This window comes from Schistocerca cancellata, chromosome 3, assembly GCF_023864275.1.
Source record: "Schistocerca cancellata isolate TAMUIC-IGC-003103 chromosome 3, iqSchCanc2.1, whole genome shotgun sequence".
Classification (NCBI taxonomy): domain Eukaryota; kingdom Metazoa; phylum Arthropoda; class Insecta; order Orthoptera; family Acrididae; genus Schistocerca; species Schistocerca cancellata.
In genome coordinates this window covers 783,289,982-783,314,648 of record NC_064628.1, presented here as the reverse complement: position 1 = coordinate 783,314,648, position 24,667 = coordinate 783,289,982, and the positions used below count along the sequence as shown (strand labels likewise).

General features: G+C 43.3%; 1 protein-coding gene across 1 annotated transcript in view; it reads right to left on the bottom strand.

Moving 5' to 3' along the window:
- The window catches only part of LOC126176564 (uncharacterized), a 366,332-nt gene that overhangs the window by 183,951 nt on the left and 157,714 nt on the right, over positions 1–24,667 (bottom strand). Inside the window, exon 2 of the mRNA XM_049923724.1 lies at positions 4,172–4,295. Within this exon, the coding sequence (XP_049779681.1) occupies positions 4,172–4,282 (111 nt within the window). The 5' untranslated portion in view covers positions 4,283–4,295. The remainder of the gene's footprint in view (positions 1–4,171; positions 4,296–24,667) is intronic.

The window sequence follows — 24,667 nt, the reverse complement described above, 5'->3', positions numbered from 1 at the left end:
CTGTCTTCCATCTTTTGGCCCAATAATGGACGTACTGTGCAGGTAGCAGTACGTGGGTAATGGGGAGCTTATTGATACAGCAAAATTTTGATCCCTACGTCTACCAGTAGAGTCGTACCACGCGAGTGCACAGGCTCTCCCAGTAAGGTGGCATAAGGCCAGTGCACTGAGCGGAGTTTATGTTGAAAAATATGATTTTATAGCCAAAAGAGTGGGGAATAACTTGGAGTATTGGAACCCTGAATAAAATCAACCCGCTTTCAAACAAAAATATGTTGCAAAAAAAAAAAATGTTCAAATGGCTCTGAGCACTCTGGGACTTATATCTGTGGTCATCAGTCCCCTAGAACATAGAACTACTTAAACCTAACAAACCTAAGGACATCACACACATCCATGCCCGAGGCAGGATTCGAACCTGCGACCGTAGTGGTCACGCGGTTACAGACTGAAGCGCCGAGAACCGCACGGCCACACCGGCCGGCTAAATGTGTTACATTACATACTGAACGTCCCTCCTAGACTCTCACTCGCATGGAATGGTTCGATGTATTTCTGAAGAATGTACTTCCAAGCTATTTGTAACCAAAACCCCAAAAGTATTACCAATAGTTGCTGGGGGACGAGAACAAACAAAGTGACGGAAAACCACATCGCGGACGAGTTAGACTCATTTACAATATGTGTATCACCAAAAAACAGTTATAAAACATAATTTCGTGGCAACTAATTTTCACTATTTCGTAGCCAGATGGCAGACTTTGAAGCTCAAAGTGATTTACACTAAGTGCACATATGCGGCTTTTAGCTTTAAAGTCTGCCAGGTGATGACAAAATAGTGGAAACTAGTTGCCACAAAATAAGAAATAATTGGTTGCGTATTATGGTAGAGCCAGTGATGGAAGGTGTGGGATATGGGGACAGGAGTGATTAGGTAAATGTCTTAGGATCGGAAGATTTGGTTGTCTGGGAGGGAAAGATCGTGTGTTTGCACTGGAAGAGGATATGGAACATGTGTAGCTGCTAAATAGGTTGGGCGTGTTGGTGTTAGCACCAAGCTAGGATTGATAGCTAATGCGAGAAAGGAAAGTGTTATGAGAGTAATTTTGATGGATATTAGATTCTATGGAAATATTCCATGTGGATGAGGAGAATGGGGAATATGATACGCGAGATGGAATGCATGGCTTTTGAAAATTGTGAGGGACCATTAGAAACTGAGTGGAGTACATATATACTGGCGGAAAAAAACTGGCTGGATACAATCATCATTTTCAGCTAGCAGTTTTAGTTTATTGTGAGCTATCCTTCAATGGTTAGTAATGAGTGGTCCATTAGTGCGTGCTACCCTCTTCTAGCCACCAGTTACACATCATTACCCTAGCAGCATATACTGCACATGCCTCAATATCACCAGTTTTCATAATCCTTTTGCCCCTTGGAAGTATGTCACATGTAGATATTGTGCTCTTTGGCATTTTACATCTGCTTTCAGGTTCCAACTTCGACAATTATGCTTCAACTGAGCACTTTGTAACACTGACTTCCCTAGCCACACATGACATGGCGCTCCTAGATCTACAAATGCACACAACATGTACAAAGGTCTCTACGTATTATAATGTGATGCAGGCTTGGCCGGCTAATTTCATTGATGAAATCTTCTCGGGCTACCAGTCGAGTTGTGGTGTCAGAGCGTTTCGACAAGTTTCCTACCCATCATCTTCAGGTGTAGTCTCAGGTTCATGTCAGGTTCCTTTATAGCCACTGGACCGCACGCTGCTTTGGCGGAGGCTCAAAGGGTGGGACAGTCATGTTCCTAAGAAGAGATACCGCGGTCGGTGGATGTAGTGAGTGGAGGGCGATGAAGTGGAGGGGATCTGGGCGTTGAGTCCTGGTGCTGCATATCTCTTCCGCATACTGCCTCTACTGGCTTCACATCCTGAAGTATTTTTGCTAAGGCTCGAGAAAGGTGCTGTGCCGTGGAAATGAGTTCTGGGATTCGGTCTTCAAAGAGACAGTGAAAAGAAGAGTATGTGACGATCTTGTCAACTGGGGGTTGGGTTGTTTGGGGGAAGGTCATCGGCCTCGTCGCATTGGGGAAGGATGTCGGCTGTGCCCTTTCAAAGGAACCATCCCGGCATTTGCCTGGAGCGATTTAGGGAAATCACAGAAAACCTAAATCAGGATGGCCGGACGCGAGATTAAACCGTCGTCCTCCCGAATGCGAGTCCAGTGTGCTAACCACTGTTGTCAACTGGGACAGTGGTTTCCAGCTGAACTTGGTGTGGGATGCTGTGTTACCAAAAATACACCAGGAATGTTCTGATAGAAAGTGGCGGAGTCAGCTGGCGAAATAAGCAGCACGAAGACCCTATGCCTGGACCTTCATCCACCCTGGTGGGGGTTCCCTGCATCACTGGCGTGACGTATGTCTGGAGGCGTGGAAGTGGCCCACATGTTGGCCCTCAGCAGAAGAGCCGCGTTCCAGCGGCTGTAAGGGAATGAGCTGGACACGACCCGACTCTTCTCCTGATGATGACGATTAGACTACTTGTCGAAACGTTGCCACAACACGCTGCCATGAGCCAGATGATAATCCGAGAAGACTTCACCAATCTTGGTATATTAGTACTAGTCTGGTTTATTTTGAGAATTTAGATTCATTCGTCTCATTCTTTATGAGAGACGAAATTTTCCCAATCGTTGATGTACTACATTACTGGCCATTAAAATTGCTACACCACGAAGATGACGTGCTACAGACGCCAAATTTAACCGACAGGAAGAAGATGCTGTGATATGCAAATTATTAGCTTTTCAGAGCATTCACACAAGGTTGGTGCCGGTGGCGACACCTACAACGTGCTGACATGAGGAAAGTTTCCAACCGATTTCTCGTACACAAACAGCAGTTGACCGGCATTGCCTGGTGAAACGTTGTTGTGATGCCTCGTGTAAAGAGGAGAAATGCGTACCATCACGATTCCGACTTTGATAAAGGTCGTATTGTAGCCTATCGCGATTGCGGTTTATCGTATCGCGACATTGCTGCTCGCGTTGGTCGAGATCCAATGACTGTTAGCAGACTATGGAATCGGTGGGCTCAGGAGGGTAATACGGAACGCCGTGCTGGATCCCAACGGCCTCGTATCACTAGCAGTCGAGATGACAGGTATCTTATCCGCATGGCTGTAACGGATCGTGCAGCCACGTCTCGATCCCTGAGTCAACAGATGGGGACGATTACAAGAGAACAACCATCTGCACGAACAGTTCGACAACGTTTGCAGCAGCACGGACAACCAGCTCGGAGACCACGGCTGCGGTTACCCTTGACGCTGCATCACAGACAGGAGCGCCTGCGATGGTGTACTCAACGACGAACCTGGGTGCACGAATGAAAAACGTCATTTTTTCGGATGAATCCAGGTTCTGTTTAGAGCATCATGATGGTCGCAGCCGTGTTTGGCGACATCGCGGTGAACGCACATTGGAAGCGTGTATTCGTCATCGCCATACTGGCGTATCACCCGGCGTGATGGTATGGGGTGCCATTGGCTACACGTCTCTCTTGTTCGCACTGACGGCACTTTGAACAGTGGACGTTACGTTTCATATGTGTTACGACCCGTGGCTCTACCTTTCAGGTGATCCCTGTAAACCCTACATTTCAGCAAGATAATGCACGACCGCATGTTGCAGGTCGTGTACGGGCCTTTCTGGATACAGAAAATGTTCGACTGCTTCCCTGGTCAGCACATTCTCCAGATCTCTCACCAATTGAAAATGTGTGGTCAATGGTGGCCGAGCAACTGGCTCATCACAATACGCCAGTCACTACTCTTGATCAACTGTGGTATCGTGTTGAAGCTGCATGGGGAGCTGTAATTGAACAAGCCATCCAAGCTCTGTTTGACGCAATGCTCAGGCGTATTACGGCCGTTATTTCGGCCAGAGGTGGTTGTTCTGGGTACTGATTTCTCAGGATCTATGCACTCAAATTGCGTGGAAATGTAATCACATGTGAGTTCTAGTATAATATATTTGTCCAATGAGTACCCGTTTATCATCTGCATTTCTTCTTGGTGTAGGAATTTCAATTGCCAGTAGTGTATTTTACGCGGTCCCTCTTGGTAGGGGACGCGGCGAGCGTGACCCGCTGACTGACCTGTATGACGAAGGCTCCCGCGGCGACGGCCCAGCCGCTGGAGCAGGTAGGCGCCGTGGACGGCGGGGCCACGTCGCCGCTGTAGCTGCGCTGCAGGCGCGGGCCCCTCATCTTACGTCACCACCTGTGGGCACGACAGCGGCCAATGCGAGCGCGAAGAGGCGACGGGACGCTGCAGCTAGCTGCTGCCGCCGCGCTGGCGAAGGCTGCCGCCGCTGCGCGCGCGCACCGTCGTGATGCAACTGCACCGCTGTCCGGCTGTCTGCCACCGAGTTTGCGTCGCAGCTTGAATGGAATGACGTCTAACTGCTCGCCACAGACGTCAGACATGCTTCACTGTTTGCCATTAAATATTCAACACCAGGAAGGATACCAGTAAGGAAGAATACATTCTTACAATCTTCAACATGGCTGTGAGACGTTAACTGTACAAAAATATGATATTTATACTTTTGAATACATTATGGGACTGGCAGTGATCAATGTGTTACAAATATTTACTATTAAAAACAGTCTTGATCACGATTTATTTATCAAGGTGACCGGTTCAAATGGTTCAAATGGCTCTGAGCACTATGGGACTTAACATCTATGGTCATCAGTCCCCTAGAACTTAGAACTACTTAAACCTAACTAACCTAAGGACATCACACAACACCCAGTCATCACGAGGCAGAGAAAATCCCTGACCCCGCCGGGAATCGAACCCGGGAACCCGGGCGTGGGAAGCGAGAATGCTACCGCACGACCACGAGCTGCGGACCAAGGTGACCGGTTTCGACCACTTTACATCGTAATTTTATTTCACCAAACATTATTTTATTACAATGTAAAGATAAAGATACATTGTAATCACCAAACATTATTTTATGACTGATTATCTGTTTTAGAATTTTTGCTTAAACGCTTTTAGACTGCATATTGCTAATTCACATGCTTTTATTTTTGACACTATGGCGCATAGTATTATAATTTTAAATACCTTCCATTTTCATTATTTTTATTTGTTTATAAGACTGGCATACAACTTAAGGAATAGCAGTGCCTTTTAAAAATTGGCACATGTAATTTAGATACGAACTTCATAGACCATATTTCATAAATATAGACAACTACTTCGTATCGTATTTGTGCAGCATGTAGTATACATGTCAGCTAAAGATTATTGCAGCCTACTCATTGAAAATCGTTTCAATAAAGACATGTTGCTGCTCAATAATACCTCGTCTGACATGAGTCTTTGCCATTCCACTTTCGCAACAACTTCGTTCGAAAGAAGCCTGCTATCACATCTTTGCACTGGCGTTTGTCCTCACCATGGGAACGACTAGTTCGCCTATCAACTTTACAACAACTTTAGCGGAAAGAAGCCTGCTGCCTCATCTTTGGAACGACGTCCAACTTCACCATGGCAACCGGAGGTTACAAATGGTTCACTAACAGGCCTTGAGAGGGAAACCCATGTACTGCCAAACCGAAGTTGATTTATCCTACATATTTAAATATTTTAACGCTTCTTAATTGACAATAGCTGTTTAATAAGCTAAGTTTAGTGTGTATTTATTTTTAATTCTTGGCAATGATCTTTTAACTAAGAAATTTTACATTGTTATTCGACTTATAACTCATTGGTTAGCAATGACATGACGTGAGAAGTGGGCGGAGCCTCCATTATACATAGTAAGACGTGCACTGGTTTCTCCAGTAGTGATTCTCCAACAGAAAGAGGTTCCTACTCAATGGTAATTCATCGATTTATTGCTTTATAACTTTATCTATTTTCTTTAATGTATGTAGCCCTCTAATTATAGCTTTGAATACAACATGTAGGTATGCAGATGACCACAGCAGTGATCGAAACCGGTCACCTCGATTAATAAATCGTGATCAAGACTGTTTTTAACAGTAAATAAAAAATGATATTTATAATCTAACCGACCAGTCTCAGCAAGATTTTCCTTTAACTCGGTTTTGACACCGACTATGGGTGTGTAATAATACAGTTTTCTCGTTATGACAGTACTGAAGGGCGATCTGTTTTAACTGTTAAAAAGTATTCAAAAGCCAAGATCGCACCAAATATGTTTTATTCAAGACAAACAGTTTCAACAGTCTTCGCTGTCATCTTCAAGTCTTAAACATCATTTGTAGTAAAACATGTTTATTTTACGCTGAAACTCATACACGAGAATCAAGTGGATAAAACTCAGCACATTATAACATTTTGTCATCGCTGCGCGGTTTTAAATATTTTAGCGATGACAAACGCTTATGGTATGCTGAGTTTTATCCACTTGACATCTCGTGTACGAGGTTCAGCGTAAAATCAACAAAAAGATGTTTAAGACTTGAAGATGAAGCAAAGACTGTTGAAACCGGTTGTCCTGAATAAAAAATACTTTGTGCGATCTTGGCTTTTGAATTTCTTTTAATAGTGGATAATATTGTCAAAAAATAAAACTAGTAATAGAGTCGCCACTATCGGCACTAGTCCTAATAACCAATAAGGAAATGATATTTTGTTTTTCTATACTGTTTCTAGGACCTGTATCTTATAGGATCCATCGTCTCCTCATAAACAAATACGACTTTAAAGTAGCGTTTTGCACTAATAATTGCTTAAAAAGTAATCTTATTTATAATTTGGAACCAGTGCATGCTCCTTTATAAAATTCAACTGTCTATAAAATTAGCTGTGACACACGTCCAGCCTGTTATATAGGACGACTAACTGTTGTTAGATATAACATATCATATACAGAGTGGTCCATTGATCGTGAGCGGGCCGAATATCTCACGAAATAAGAGTCAAACGGAAAAACTACAGAGAACGAAACTTGTCTGGCTTGAAGGGGTAAACCAGATGGCGCTATGGTTGGCCCGCTATATGGCGCTGCATAGGTCAAACGGACATCAACTTCGTTTTTTTAAATAGGAACCCATATTTTTATTACAAATCCGTGTAGTACGTTAGGAAATATGAATGTTTTAGTTGGACCACATTTTTCACTTTGTGATAGACGGCGCTGTAATAGTCATAAACATATGGCTCACAATTTTAGACGAACAGTTGGTAACAGGTAGCTTTTTTAAATTAAAATACAGAACGTAGGTACGTGTGAACATTTTTTTTCTGTTGTTCTAATGTGATACAAGTACCTTCATGAACTTATCGTTTCTGAGAATACATGCTGTTACGGCGTGATTACCTGTAAATATCATATTAATGCAATAAGTGCTCAAAATGATGTCCGTCAACCTCAATACATTTGGCAATACGTGTAACGACATTCCTCTCAACAGCGAGTAGCTCGCCTTCCGTAATGTTCCCACATGCATTGACAATGCGCTGACGCATGTTATCAGGCGTTGTCGGTGGATCACGATAGCAAATATCCTTCAACTTTCGCCACAGAAAGAAATCCGGGGACGTCAGATCCGGTGAACGTGCGGGTCATGGTACGGTGCTTCGACGACCAATCCACCTGTCATGAAATATGCCATTCAATACCGCTTCAACCGCACGCAAACTATGTGCCGGACATCCATCATGTTGGAAGTACATCGCCATTCTGTCATGCAGTGAAACAACTTGTAGTAACATCGGTAGAACATTACGTAGGAAATCAGCATACATTGCACCATTTAGATTGCCATCGATAAAATGGGGGTCAATTATTCTTCCTCCCACAATGCCGCACCATACATAAACCAGTCAAGGTCGCTGATGTTCCACTTGTCGCAGCCATCGTGGATTATCCGTTGCCCAATAGTGCATATTATGCCGGTTTACGTTACCGCAGTTGGTGAATGAGGCTTCGTCGCTAAATATAACCCGTGCAAAAAATCTTTAATCGTCCCGTAATTTCTCTTGTGCCCAGTGGCAGAACTGTACACGACGTTCAGAGTCGTCACCATGCAATTCCTGGTGCATAGAAATATGGTACGGGTCCAAGCGATGTAGATGTAGCATTCTCAACACCGACGTTTTTCAGATTCCCGATTCTCGCGCAATTTGTCTGCTACTGATGTGCGGATTAGTCGCGACAGGAGCTACAACACTTGGGCATCATCATTTGTTGCAGGTCGTGGTTGACGTTTCACATGTGGCTGAACACTTCCTGTTTCCTTAAATAACGTAACTATCCGGCGAACGGTTCGGACACTTGGATAATGTCGTCCAGGATACCGAGCAGCATACATAGCACACGCCCGTTGGGCATTTTGATCACAATAGCTATACATCAACACGATATCGACATTTCCCGCAATTTGTAAACGGTCCATTTTAACACGGGTAATGTATCACGAAGCAAATACCGTCCGCACTGGCGGAATGTTACGTGATACCACGTACTTATACGTTTGTGACTATTGCAGCGCCATCTGTCACAAATCGAAAAAAGTGGTCCAACTAAAACATTCATATTTCTTTACTTACTACACGAATATGTAAGAAAAAATGGGGATTCCTATTTAAAAAAACGCATTTGATATCCGTTGGACCTATGGCAGCGCCATCTAGGGGGCCAACCATAGCGCCATCTGGTTTCCCCCTTCAAGCTAGACAAGTTTCGTTCTATGTAGATTTTTCGTTTGTCGCTTATTTCGTGAGATATTTGTCCTGGTGACGATCAGTGTACCACCCTGTATATCATCTGACGCCTGTTCTACCTCTCTCACCTGGTTCGAGCGTCATTCACGTATGAGTGAGTGTTGTAACAACATGGTTGAGTACACGTTTGCACAATACACCGAAATGATCCTTCTGAATGCCGAATCTCACGGTGCTAGTCGACTTTATCAACATCGTTCTCCACAACTTCCGACTCCATCGCATATTCTTTTCAACACAATTACGCAGCAGCTTCGAGAAAGGGTACCTTCACCGTTATCAGGCATGACTAGCTATTCAAGGAGACGCCACACACACGAATCGGAAGAGGCCGTTCTGCACCACATTGAACAGAACGAGTCAGCGAGTACACGAGCAATTTCTTTGGCTATTAATGAACGGAACTGTAAAACAAATGATGTATTTGGTAAAGTCTAATCAATTACTCGTAAAAGTCGTCGCATTAGCAACATATTTTCATACGGTTGTAGCATGGAAAGGATACATTTCCGGACATGGGTTCCAATTGAAAATATTATCTACTCATGTTCCCCTACACAGGTCCTAAAAGTCTGTAATGGGAGTTTCTGAACACCCTGTATAACTCGACCTTTGCTGGTCTTTTATTAATTGCACGCCGTAAGCCTAAAGAAGTTGATGACGTGAGTATCCTGCACACAGATAAGAAACGCTTCAGGCTTAATATCATGGAAGAATTAGAAATTTTCTGACCCATCTCTCTTAATGACGGTTTCATTCAGAGTGAACAGTTGCAGCTACGTAATAAAATTTTCTTCAGTGGTATTAAGCCCCTGCTTAGAAACGTCTGAAAATGACTCCTCTTGTTCCTCAGTGTGGACTCTAAAATATTGAATTCCTCTCCCCTTTCTATTTATTACGTTTCAATCGTTTTCATACAAAATATGTAGAATAATTTATATTGCATAGTCCTGTATAAATTTCAACTTGAATAATACTGGCTATTGACCTGTGAGATGAACACTTGTATGCCGTTTAAAATCTTTTTGTAACTCAAGCAGCTGATTTCTTCTATTGTTAGTAGATGGTTTGACTTTTTCGTGCCCACTGTGTGGCAACTTTGGCCTGTGAGCCTCTTAGTCTGATGCCACCTCCAATTTCTGCGTCTTCTTCCAACCCTTACCGGTGTAGGTATGTAGCTGACGATTACCAAGTTCGTCAGTTCCAGTGTCTGTAGTTTTATATGGTTAAATATTATCTTCTTATGAAGTATTTTATATGAAGAGAGTATTTTGCTCTTAAATCTATTCATCTGTTATTACATACCAGTACAGTCTCCTCATAAATCTTTTCGGTATAATAACCACCTATTCTTGATTTTTCTCTGTGTTAACGTTTTTGGGTAATTGTTTGGATTTTCTGATGAACACACACATGGTCAGTGCCGAAAGCAAGTTAATGTAAAATCTCGTTGCAACCAGTTGGCTGCATTATACATATCAGAAGAGTGCGTTATTACATTTGTAGGTAATTTGGTGTTGTACAGAGTGCGAAATTCACACATAGGTTCCACCTTACAAATGCTCTAACCAGGCAGTGCACTGGGTGGATCTGATCTTGGGTGGAAGACACGAGTACGTTTTTCCATGTAGATTCAGCCCTGGGTCAGAGTTGATCTACATCTACGTCTATACTCTGAAATCCACCTTGAGGTACATGGCAGAGGAGATGCCCCGTTGTACCAGTTATTAAGGTTTCTTCCTATTCCAGTCTCTTATGACGCACTGGAAGGATGACTGTTTGAATGCCCCTGTGAATGCAGTAATTATTCCAATCTTATCCTCACGATCTCTATGTGAGCGGTACGTAAGGGGTCATGTGTAAAAGAAACACAAAACTATTGCTAAAAATGAGAAAGAAAAACCAGTTAAACATTTGTGGGATGGCCGCAGGGAAACTGTTAAGGCAAGGACACACAACAGTCAAGTGAGATGGCGAATTGCAAAACACTGGATTCATACCTGGGAGAACGGTGGTTGAAACTCCCATCCAGACCTCTAGCTTATGTCTTCCTACACTCTTCTGTGACTGCGTATTGCATATTCTGGGCTATTGCCTTCACAACATACTCTACTGTGCTGTTGTATGTATAAGTACGCTGTTTAGGTTTTTATGTTGGTAACGTCAGAGAAAATCACTGACTGTGCTGTGTGAAGTCTGTGGCTACTTTGCATTGTTGGAATTTGCTATTGTAGTGTTGGGCAGTTGGCTGTTAACAGCGCGTAGCGTTGGGCAGTTGGAGGTGAGCCGCCAGCGGTGGTGAATGTGGGGTGAGATGGCGGAGTTTTGAGAGCGGATGATCTGGACGTGTGTCCATCAGAGACAGTAAATTTGTAAGACTGTATATCATGAACTGATATATACAATGACTTTTGAACACTGTTAAGGTAAATACATTGTTTGTTCTCTATCAAAATCTTTCATTTGCTAACTATGCCTATCAGTAGTTAGTGCCTTCAGTAGTTAGAATCTTTTATTCAACTGGCAGTATTGGCGCACGCTGTATTGCAGTAGTTTGAGTAACGAAGATTTTTGTGAGGTAAGTGATTCATGAAGGGTATAGGTTATTGTAAGTCAGGGCCATTCCTTTGTAGGGATTATTGAAAGTCAGATTGCGTTGCGCTAAAAATATTGTGTGTCAGTTTAAGCACAGTCATTTTTCCAAGGGGACGTTTCATAAGTAACTATGGATGTTAAAATACGGGTTGGCCTGAAACAGTCTGAAAAGCATGTAAGGAGGCGTCAGGGTAGGTCGTGCTGAGAAATAGCTGTTAACAAAAAATACGATACGTTGCGCCGTTTTCGAGTTAATTAGCATTGAAGTTAGCCAGTCAAGCCATTGAGCGCGACCATTGAAGCGGCCAGCCAGATACAATTACCGTCAGTTGTTCTCGTAGCGTAGGAGACTGGTCACCCTTTGGCTCGGGTTCGATCATTACTGCCATCGCATGTCCAATTTTTGTATCGCTCTCTTTTTCGATTTAGGAAACCAAACTAACAACACTTTTGGCGACACCGTCTCTGGTGGGCTGCTTGAATTTGCGCGCGCAACTGCCTTGTTATCTACTCCAGTGTTAATTAACTAGTAGAGGGCTCAAGGTATCGAATTTTTTTCTTAACAGTTTTTTCTCAGCGCAGCCTATCTTGCGACACCCTAGAAGCTTTCCAGAGTGTTTCTGGACACCCTGTGTAGCCTCTCTTAGACCTGCAATTTAGTATTCAGACTTACTTATTTCACTGCACTGGTACTAACAAGTATGTCAGTAAGTCTCTCTTTGAGCGAATAAATGATGTCGTATCTGCCAATCTAACTCGTTGGATTTTGTGACTTTAGCCTTAACTTAGAAGTAATCATGACACAAGTTTTTAAATCTTACCATTGTAGTACGATGAGGCCAAAGAATTTATATATCTTCTCTACTGCTTCTAAATAAAGAACTGTTTCTTGAGTAGCCCCTGCAGCCCTTTTAAGGACTAAATTTATATTGTGACTCCTTTTTTTGCGCGCTTTTGTATACATCACTCATGACAGATGATCCATCTTATCCTTAGCCGATACGCTTGCTCACACCTAACCCCTTTTGGTCTATAGATTCAGTTAATTCATGTTCTTCCTTATACTGAGTGAGCTTTGGCCAGGGTAAAACTGCATCTGTAAAAAAACTCCACAATCAACTATCATGATTTTTGCATAAGGAAAAACTTCTCTTGACTGATCGATTTTATTAATTTTCTCACTTTTCTTTCCCATTTTAATATGCACTCTAAGACAAAAAAATAACGCACCACGAAGAAATTATCCGAATGGAACTGAATCGGTAGGTGTGACGTACACGTACAAAAAACAAACGATTACAGTTTCGGGAAATTTTGATGATTTATTTTAGGGAAAGAGGTTCATAAGTTGAGCAAGTCAGTAGCGCGTGGTCCACCTCTGGCCCTTATGCAAGCAGTTATTCGGCTTGCCATTGGTTGATAAAGTTGTTGGACGTCCTCCTGAGGGATAATATGCCAAATTCCGCCCAACTGACGCGTTATATCGTCAAAATCCGGAGCTGGTTAGAGGATCCTGCCCATAATGCTTCTAAGGTTCTCAGTTATCGAGAGATGTGACTACCTAGCTGGCCGCAACTGCAGGGAACCTCCACCATGCTGCACTCGCTGGACACTGGGTCTAAGGCATTGAGCCTGACCGGGTTGCCTCCGAACACGCCTCCGACGATTGTCCGGTTGAAGGCATATGCGACACTCATCGGTGAAGAGAACGTGATGCCAATCCTGAGCGGGCCATTCAGCATGTTGTTGGGCTCATCTGTACCACGCTGCATGGGGTCGTAGTTGCAAAGATAAACCTCGCCATGGACGTCGGGAGTGAAGTTGTGCATTATGCAGCCTACTGTGCACAATTTGAGTTCGCAAGCGCGAACGCAAGCAGTAGAAACCCTCGCAGTGTGCGGACCGGCATTATCTTGCTTAAATATAAGCGCAGTATGACATGCCACGAAGGGCGTAGGCACCGCTGTGCTGTAAGGGTGCTGCGTATGACAACCAATGGGGTCCTACTATGAAAAGAAATAGCTCTCCAGATCATCACTCCTGGTTGTCGGACCGTATGGCTGGTGACGGTCAGATTGGTACCGCACCTCAGTCCGGGACCTCTCTGGACACGTTATCTCTGGTCATCAGCGCTCAATTCGAAGCTGGGCTCATCACTGAAGACATTTCTACTACACCCAATGAGATTCCAGGCCCCTATGATCAGCGAAGGTGTGTCTGGAGACGCCCTAGACAGCGGCGGGATTCCAACCTGACTGTCGCCCAACGTACGTCCCGATAATCAAAACTGATGTCTGGAGTGTTACTTCGTTTCATAGCAGGACTCCATTGTCATCCACGGCACTCTCCCAGCACAGCGGTAGGTCAACTGTATCCTACGCCCCGTTTTGTATCATGGCAAGCCGTTCTGGGCCTACATTTCAGCAAGATAATGCCCGCCCGCACACGATGATAGTGTTTGCTACTTGTCTTCGTGCTTGCCAAGACCTACTTTGGCCAGCAAGGTCGCCGTACCTCTCCCCAACTGAGAACGTTTGCAGCATTACGAGCATGGCCCTCCAACCAGCTCGGAATTTTGACGATCTAACGCGCGAATTGGACGGAATGTGGCACGATATCCCTCGGGAGGAAACCCAACACCTCTATCAATCAGTGCCAAGGTAAATAACTGCTTGCACAAGGGCTAGAGGAGGACCAATGCGTTATTGACTTGTTCAGTTTGTGAAACTGTTTTTCTTGAATAAATCATCCATTTTTTTCTGAAATGGTAGTCATTTGTTTATCTATATACGTACATCACATCTACTGATTTCCGTCCCATTCGGGTAATAGCTTCGTAGGCGTCTTTTTTTAAAAAAAAAAAAGAGAAAAAAGAATAACGTGTGTGCCTTGTTTCATTCCTATTTTGCCCTTCTGTTCCTAGAAACATTTTATCCTCGGAGGCATTGCCCGAGTCGCCCCAGCATAGTTACGTTCCTTCTCGTATCGCTGGATAGTGTCCTTAATTGTGAAGTGATTATTTTCTGCACATCATCTTAGAAAAAACAAGGGAGAAAGTGCCACGGATATGATTCACGAACGGAGATGGAAATCATTAAGAGAAACGCGTTTTTCGTTGCGGCAGCAGTTTTCATGGTGTTTCAATGACCTACTTACGCCTCAGAGTGTGAAAATATTTTGTTAATGCCCACCTACATAGGGAGAATTTATCGTCATAACAAAATAAGAGAAATCAGAGATCGCACGGAAAGATTTAAGCGTTCGTTTTTCCCGCGCGCTGTTCGAGAGTGGAATGGTAAGGAGATAGCTTGAAGGCGGTTCGATGAACCCTCTGCAATACTCTTAATGCTCAATTGCAGAATAATCATGTAGATGCAGATGTAGGACGACATATCGCGACGTGACGCTGGCTCTCAACAATACATGGGTCCCCGCGGCGGCCAAGGTCGTTGCTGAGCAACAGTCTGAGACGAGTCGAATGGTGAGCGAGTTCATGTTCCCGGCCTCATTCATTACGGTCTCGGGAAAACCGTGAAATGCAGTAAGAACACGGAGCAGTCATAGCAGTCACAAGGTAAGCTATCAACAAACATCTGATTTAAGTCAGTCTGTAGCACCGAAAAATACAGGCGTCAAAGCGATTGCATCTTTCTGAGGACGCATAACGTAAATTCTCACAGGCACTTAATACCTAATAGGAGATGCTGGACATAGCAGTTGAATTCGGAGAGACTTCGCTTTCAAACTAGTCACCCAGAGTGTTTATCACGGTTTGTCTGAGGCAGTTTGCGTTTACTAAACACGAGTTCTATAAATGTTGTAATTACTGGAAAGTCTCTAAGCTACAATACATTCTCTTACAAAGTTACCACGCTCGTATAGATTACTTTCGATGAGTCGAGTGTATCACCATTCAGTCTTGGGACTAGTGCAGCAGGGGATACAACCCATCGGCTTTGAACAATGACGTCACAAGTCGCCAGAGAGCATGTATTACAGAGATGAAAGAGCTGAGGAGAATGTTGAGAAACAAAGGAATGCGAGAGAGATAAACATTGATCTTGTCAAAAGCATAAGTGTTTTTTGACTTAAAAAAAAATCTCACGAGATAGAATAAACTGATCCTACTTTATTAAGCAATATCTTGTCAAAAGCAGAGAAGCGATTGTTCTTAATGTTCTAGCTCCCTTCAGTACGTAATAAGTGTTTTTTGACTTAAAAAAAAAATCTCACGAGATAGAATAAACTGATCCTACTTTATTAAGCAGCTCCCTTCAGTACCTAATAAGTGTTTTTTGACTTTTTAATTAAAAAAATCTCATGAGATAGAATAAACTTATCCTACTTTATTAAGCAATATCTTGTCAAAAGCCGAGAAGCGATTCTTCTTAGTGTTCTAGCTCCCTTCAGTACGTAATAAGAGTTTTTTGGCTTTTTTAAAAAAAAATCTCACGAGATAGAATAAACTGATCCTACTTCATTAAGCAATCAGTACAATAATGCACCCAATATCAAGCGATCGCTTTTAGATTTACATTCAATTATTTTAATGATAGTGCTTATTAGAACACAGAACTGCTTTATTATCTATGCCTCGAAGTGAAGACATTACGATCTATGACTAAGGAATGACGTCATTGTTCAAAGCCGACGGGTTGTATCCCCTGCTGCACTAGACCCGGTAAGCTATCAACAAACATCAGATTTAAGTCAGTCTGTAGCACCGAAAAATACAGGCGTCAAAGCGATTGCATCTTTCTGAGGACGCATAACGTAAATTCTCACAGGCACTTAATACCTAATAGGAGATGCTGGACATAGCAGTTGAATTCGGAGAGACTTCGCTTTCAAACTAGTCACCCAGAGTGTTTATCACGGTTTGTCTGAGGCAGTTTGCGTTGACTAAACACGAGTTCTATAAATGTTGTAATTACTGGAAAATCGCTAAGCTACAATACATTCTCCTACAAAGTTACCACGCTCGTATAGATTACTTTCGATGAGTCGAGTGTATCACCATTCAGTCTTGGAAAAAAAAGTTTTTGTTGCCCATATCATACGAAATACATTTTTATAAGAATTTCTAACGCATTATAGACTGCTTTGATGCATCAGGCTGTAATTTTGTCACAAAATGAATTTGTCTTTTAAATCATTTGCGCTTTATTAACGGAACGAAATACGACTTGAAATTGTTGTTTCTGCTTATTTGTAATTAATGTGGATCAGGGTTGCCGTCTTCGTGCCAGTGCAGTTTGTATCAGTCGCAATCTAGTACACCAATACTTGCTTTGTTTACTGCAATCATATTACCCAATACTGAGTTTCATTTCGGTGGCAAGAGATTTATAGCATTGCGTATCATTTGTATCTGACCTTTTACGCCATTTTGTTCCTAATGATCTGACACATAAATTAGTTCCGTCGACGACGAGTTCATTAGGACCCCTACGTACGAACGACATAGCCCTGGCGGCGCCAAAGGAAACTGTGAAAATAGCCGTGGGCTTGAACGAGAGACTTGATGTTAGTGGCTATTGTGATATCTCTGCTTGGTGCGTATATTTAATTGGATTTCTTTATAGTATTATTTGTCGTCATTTTTTCGTTGGTTTAGAGAAAAATTTTTTAATCTCCGTTGTGCGTAAGAAGCAGAGTATTGTCTCTTCTGCCTCGGCGGCAATTCTAACATTTCGTCACCATTTAGTCCTTTCAATTATAAAACACGCGGTCCGTCGTGAGTCCTAATGCTCCACTACATTTTTGAAGAGAGGAGGAGTGTTGAAATTGTTTGCCTGTATTTCAGTGTGCTTATTTTCACTGAGTAGCCAGGGGTCTTGTCATCATTCTCAACTTCGTGAAAAATGTTTAATCTTGTTGCAAATATTTGTAAATGCAGCGTGGGTTGATGTGAAATGCAGGTGGCGAAGACCCCCGAGAAACGTTCTCGGGACCATTTCATGTGGCGGTACAGTAGAGATCATGTGTGGTAACCTGTTCGTCGTGATACATGGTTCGACAAATCAATACCGAGTTGTAAAATATTTTATTGTTGCGATTTTCTCGTTTTTAGGGTTCCGCACGTCATTCGAAACCCTTACAGGATCACTCTGTGGTTTCTCTGTCTGTCTCTCTGTCCAACCGTTAAAAGCCCTTTTTCTCGGGACAGGAAAGACGAATCAAGATGAAATTTATGTCACTGAAGTGTATTGCCCCTCGGCGGAGTAAAAAATTGAAGCTTCTAAGCCAATATAAATCAAAAGTTAGCGCCACGTTTTGACACAAACTCATTCCTCAAAACGTTGACTCAGAATCACGAAATTTGGCAAGCAGCAAGGTTTCACGTACAACTAAAGGCAAAAATCCGATCAGTAATAATTTGTGATTACATGACACGAAACAAAAAATGTTTTTGGCATTTATTATCCAACTGTTGACTGTCCGTCTGTTGAGACACCTTTTTCTCAAGAATGGGCCGACGTATCGAGTTGAAATTGATGTCATATACTAAAGTACAAAACATAGCCTTCTCAGCCAATGTTATCAAAAGTTACGGGGATTATAAGTAAGCGAAACTTACAGGGTACTTCCGGTTGAACCAGAATCATGAAATTTGGTAAGGAGCAAGGCTTAACGGTAAAAGTAAAGGTGAAAATCCAAAAACTGCTGATCTGTAACTATATCACACGAAGAAAATGTTTTGTTTGACATTCTCGAAAGTCTTCGAATTCTCGGCACGATATCTTGCCAGTGTCGATATCGATAACAGACAATATTTGTGCTCATAATCAATGGTCAGCATAGTTGCCTTCCAAGCAGTTGATCCGGGTTCGATTCCCGGCCACCGCAGCAGGCTTTTAATTCAGCAGTTGAACGGAATGGACAGTGTCTTGAAAGGAGGATATAAGATGAACATCAACAAAAGCAAAACGAGGATAATGGAATGTAGTCAAATTAAGTCGGGTGATGCTGAGGGAATTAGATTAGGAAATGAGACACTTAAAGTAGTAAAGGAGTTTTGCTATTTAGGGAGTAAAATAACCGATGATGGTCGAAGTAGAGAGGATATAAAATGTAGACTGGCAATGGCAAGGAAAGCGTTTCTCAAGAAGAGGAATTTGTTAACATCGAGTATAGATTTAAGTGTCAGGAAGTCGTTTCTGAAAGTATTTGTATGGAGTGTAGCCATGTATGGAAGTGAAACATGGACGATAACTAGTTTGGACAAGAAGAGAATAGAAGCTTTCGAAATGTGGTGCTACAGAAGAATGCTGAAGATAAGGTGGGTAGATCACGTAACTAATGAGGAGGTATTGAATAGGATTGGGGAGAAGAGAAGTTTGTGGCACAACTTGACTAGAAGAAGGGATCGGTTGGTAGGACATGTTTTGAGGCATCAAGGGATCACAAATTTAGCATTGGAGGGCAGTGTGGAGGGTAAAAATCGTAGAGGGAGACCAAGAGATGAATACACTAAGCAGATTCAGAAGGATGTAGGTTGCAGTAGATACTGGGAGATGAAGAAGCTTGCACAGGGTAGAGTAGCATGGAGAGCTGCATCAAACCAGTCTCAGGACTGAAGACCACAACAACAACAATCAAACTTATACTGAACCGTCCGTTCGTGAGTTCTACTCACACTTGCCAGGATTTTGTTTTTCTTCTGAAGAGTCCTGTCTGGTGTGCTATTCACGAAAGTGAGACTGATGGGAAAGCGGTTATTGATTGCTTTGCAGTCCGGCCGTTTGTTCTTAATTCCTTAGCACAAGCGGAGAAACTGGGTTTGCCGGGAGTTATCGTTGGATTTGATGATCCCAGTCTGTTACAAACAAGGGTGGTAGAGAGAATAATGTTGAAGGACCTTCGGTGTGGGGGTAGTCGTTTTTGAGAGTAATATTTGTCCTGAAATGGTTTTCAGATTAATGGAAAATAGGACATCCACCACCATGTTTTACATAATAAGAAAGCATACAACCAGTGGGTCAGTAATACTGTCAGATGGACGAAATAGTTACAAAGGATAGGATGGGTGGGGTATAAACACTTATCAGTTAGCAATGCTACTGAATTTAGAAACAAAGTCACTGGTGCCTTTAGTGACACAGTAGGGGGATACGGGGAAGGGGCAGAGAACAATAAAAGTATAAAAGTATCACTGACCAGAAGAAGTGGAAAATGTCGCAAAGAATATGCGCGACGGAAAAGTTTACAAGAGCGAAAATTTATTTAAAAATTTAGGATTTTTTATTTATTTTGAATAAAGGGCGTGTCTTATGAGTAAAATTCTGCTTTTTTAGGTTTAATTTTTGCAGGCTGTTGATGAAATATGTTAAACGTGCTTATTTGGGCAGTATTAGGATATTCTGGGTGGCTGGGGATTTAATTTTTTGGAGAACTACTCATTCTAACTGGGTAAGTAAATATTTTTAATTTATTTGTACGATTCACTGAATTTTCGATATTTTTTATTTTGTTCACTTTCTCTACTGATCTTCTTCTTCTTCTTCTTCTTCTTTACCTTTTGACTAGGCGTTCTCTGGTTTGTCAGTCTCATTCCGTGGATGTACTGGACCAGCTGTTCTCCCATCTCTTGGGTGGTCGTTTGTGCAGTCGTTTCCCTTGCGGCCGTCCATGATTTTTAACTAGTCTTGTGGTGTCCATCCTTTCCACTTGATGAATCCAATTTCTTTTTCTTCTCTTCATCCATTTATTTATATTTTGTATTCCATACTCATCCCTTACCAATACATTTATCCTTTTTCGTTAGGCCTGTTTTGTTGTAGTAAGTGCTGCTGAACATCTTATAGTTGTAGTTCTTATCTACATAATAGTGTTACTGTATGATGGTGTGGAGCTGTCCTATACAGATACAGTTGAGTTTTATTTAGTTAAATACTGAAATGATGGTAGTTTACCCCACCCCCGCCAAGCTGCTTTCTGGAAATATGGCAACTGGTTATGAGATTTAGTGGAATATATTGTTAGATTCACGTTGTAGCTGAACATAGGTAATTCGGTCTCCAGCTGACTACGTACACAAAGTGTTGTTCTGTATTAGTTACGATTTGTTATAATTTTTATTTTTTAGTCTGTACTGCGTGCCATGGTTCCCAATGCAGCTTTAGAGCCCTTTTTACGATCCTCGATTCACATTCTGTCGAATTAATGCTGTCTTAATAACTTGTAATTGATCGTAATAGTTGTGATTCGAACTATTTTTCTCCCAGCGTTGTATTGGGTGATCATAATTAAAGTTCAGCTGCTCACAGATGTGCAATGTGGGCTGTAACTTGGTGGATATTCAAATGCATTAATGCGGAACCCATTTAGGCTGGAAAAAAATTAGTTACAATTCTGGGCGCCATTGCAAGTCTGTCTCTGTGAAAACAAGAAAGAAAGACATATTGAAGTGTTTGCATTTGTAATGGATTATGGACGGAACGTGGGCAGAAAAGGTCAAACAAGCGAGAAATTATTAACCGCCGCTTACACAACCCGTTCAATATGAACACTCGAAACGTCGACGAGACGTTGTACAGCGCCAGATTTGTAACTAGGTGATCAAAATCGGAACAATTTTTTTCCAGTGTAAATCGGTTACGCATTAACGTGTTAGCATATATAGCAAGTGCCGCTGCCGTACGATAATTACAGTCCACACTGGACCTCTGTGAGTACATGCAGTTTAATTATAACCTCCCGGTATATCGGGGCAATGACCCAACAGCCCTAGCTCAGTTACGCCCCTGGCTTGTAAACGTATAAAATAAACTTAAAATGCTCACCTTAGAAAGCTATGCAAGCGCAAGCGCGGCGCCACAATTTTTTGTACTCTCCAGTCTGTGATAGAATCCCGTTTTAGACTGCACGGAGACATTCTTCAAATGTCTGTAGATAATGAACTGGCAGGGTAAACACAATGGTTCAAATGTCTCTGAGCACTATGGGACTTAATATCTGTGGTCATCAGTCCCCTAGAACTTAGAACTACTTAACCCTACCTAACCTAAGGACATCACACAACACCCAGTCATCACAAGGTACAGAAAATCCCTGACCCCGCCGGGAATCGAACCCGGGAACCCGGGCGCGGGAAGCGAGAACGCTACAGCACGACCACGAGCTGCGGACAAAACGCAATGCAGTTGCCCCATAACCGGAAGTCAAATAGGCATAAGTCTGGTGACTGATCAGTTCATGTAAAAAGACCTCGGAATCCGATCCATCAACCATTGAAAGGGGAACTGAGTTTTTCAATGAACACATCACGAGGTCAGAAATACAAGAAGTGACTAAATTCAACAACATGCGTTATAACGGAGCAAAAATCATGTTACATACACTACTGGCTATTAAAATTGCTACACCAAGAAGAAATGCAGATGATAAACGGGTATTCATTGGACAAATATATTATACTAGAACTCACATGTGATTACATTTTCACCCAATTTGGGTGGGTAGATCCTGAGAAATCAGTACCCAGAACGACCTTGATACGCCTGGGCATTGAGTCAAACACAGCTTGGATGGCGTGTACAGGTACAGCTGCCCATGCAGCTTCAACGCGATACCACAGTTCATCAAGAGTAGTGACTGGCATATTGTGACGAGCCAGTTGCTCGGCCACCATTGACCAGCCGTTTACAGTTGGTGAGAGATCTGCAGAATGTGTTCGCAGGGCAGCAATCAAACATTTTCTGTATCCAGAAAGGCTCGTACAGGACATGCAACATGCGGTCGTGCATTATCCTGCTGAAATGTAGGGTTTCGCAGGGATCGAATGAAGGGTAGAGCCACGGGTCGTAACACATCTTAAATGTAACGTCCACTGTTCAAATTGCCGTCAATGCGAACAAAAGGTGACCGAGATGTGTAACCAATGGCACCCCATACCATTACGCCGGGTAATACGCCAGTATGGCGATGACGAATACACGCTTCCAATGTGCGTTCACCGCGATGTCGTCAAACACGGATGGGACCATCATGATGCTGTAAACAGAACCTGGATTCATCCGAAAAAATGACGTTTTGCTATTCGTGCACCCAGGTTCGTCGCTGAGTACACAATTGCAGGCGCTCCTGTCTGTGATGCAGCGTCAAGGGTAACCGCAGCCATGGTCTCCGAGCTGATAGTCCATGCTGCTGCAAACGTCGTCGAACTGTTGGTGCAGATGGTTGTTGTCTTGCAAACGTCCCCATCTGTTGACTCAGGGATCGAGACGTGGCTGCACGATCCGTTACAGTCATGCGGATACGATGCATGTCATCTCGCCCGCATCTCGTGGTCGTGCGGTAGCGTTCTCGCTTCCCACGCCCGGGTTCCCGGGTTCGATTCCCGGCGGGGTCAGGGATTTTCTCTGCCTCGTGATGGCTGGGTGTTGTGTGCTGTCCTTAGGTTAGTTAGGTTTAAGCAGTTCTAAGTTATAGGGGACTGATGACCATAGATGTTAAGTCCCATAGTGCTCAGAGCCATTTGAACCATGTCATCTCGTCTGCTAGTGATACGAGGCCGTTGGGATACAGCATGGCGTTCCGTATTACCATCCTGAACCCACCGATTCCGTATTCTGCTAACAGCCATTGGATCTCGACCAACGCGAGCAGAAATGTCGCGATACGATAAACCGCAATTGCGACAGGCTACATACAATCCGATCTTTATCAAAGTCACGGACGTGATGGTACGAATTTCTCCTCCTTACGCGAGGCATCACAACCTCCCGGGCTCGATTCCCGGCGGGGTCAGGGATTTTCTCTGCCTCGTGAGGACTGGGTGTTGTGTGATATCCTTAGGTTAGTTATGTTTAAGTAGTTCTAAGTTCTAGGGGACTGATGACCATAGATGTTAAGTTCCATAGTGCTGAGATCCAAGAGAGCATCACAACAACGTTTCACCAGGAAACGCCGGTCGACTGCTGTTTGTGTATGAGAAATCGGTTGGAAACTTTCCTCATGTCAGCACGTTGTAGGTGTCGCCACCGGCTCCAACCTTGTGTGAATGCTCTGAAAAGCTAATCATTTGCATATCACCGCATGTTCTTACTGTCGGTTAAATTTCGCGTCTGTAACACGTCATCTTCATGGTGTAGCAATTTTAATGGCCAGTAGTGTACATATCACTTCGCTATTGCAACGCATCAGGCTCTTGCTGAGAGCAGCGTTAATAATCAGAAGGACGCGACGTTACTGTAAGGCTTACATACGACACGACGCGCTCCAGGAAGTAAATATAACACAACAGGCAAGATCGAGGGGTGGCTGCTTTACTCCGAGGCACAATTATAGGACGCTCTGCAATGAGCGAACATCATCAGGAAAGATATCGCACATCGTTCGGCTCACGTACGCGGGGCGTTCAATAATTAATGCAACACATTTTTTTTCTGAAAGCACGGTGGTTTCATTCATGATTCAAGTAAACAATACAATTCCCTACTCTTCTGCCTTCAAAATCTAATTTTCAACATAATCTGCGTTTAATGCGACAGCCTTAAGCCATCTCATTGGGAGGACTGGATGCACGCATGGTACCATACTACTGGTCGACGGTGGAGCCAACGTTTTGTTGCATCACTAACCTCCCCGTCATCCACGTACCGCTCCCCACAGAGTGCATCCTTCTTTGGGCCAAACAGATGGAAGTCGGAAGGTGCGAGATGCGGGAATGTAGGGTGGATGAGGAGGAGCAGTCCAATGAAGCTTTGTGACCTAATCTCGGCTGTGCAGACATGTGTGAGGCCTTGCAGTGTCATGGAGGAGGAGTCATTCGTGTGCATTTTTATGGCGACGAATAGGCTGAAGTCGTTTCTCCAGTTGCCTGGGGGTAGCACAGTACACTTTCGAATTGATCGTTGTACCATGAGGGAAGACACCAAACAGAACAACCCGTTCAGTGTTCCGGAAGACTGTCGTCATGACTTTACCGGACGAGGTTGCGGTTTTTAACTTTTTCTTCGGAGGAGAAGTGGTGTGGCGCCAACTCCATGGATTGCCGTTTTGTTTCCGGTTCAAAGTGGTGAACCCATGTTTCATCGCCTGTGAAGCTGTCAGACAGAAAATTGTCACGATCGCACTCGTAACATGCAAGCAATACCGCACAGATGGTCCTTCGTCGCTCTTTGCGGTCTTCTGTTAGACGGCCAGGAACACAGTGGCACACGCCGTTGAGTACCTCAACTGGTGGGCGAGTGTGCCAGCACTACCAACGGAGACGAACAGTTGAGGAATGAGATCCGTCGGCCGGCCGCGGTGGTCTAGCGGTTCTAGGCGCTCAGTCCGGA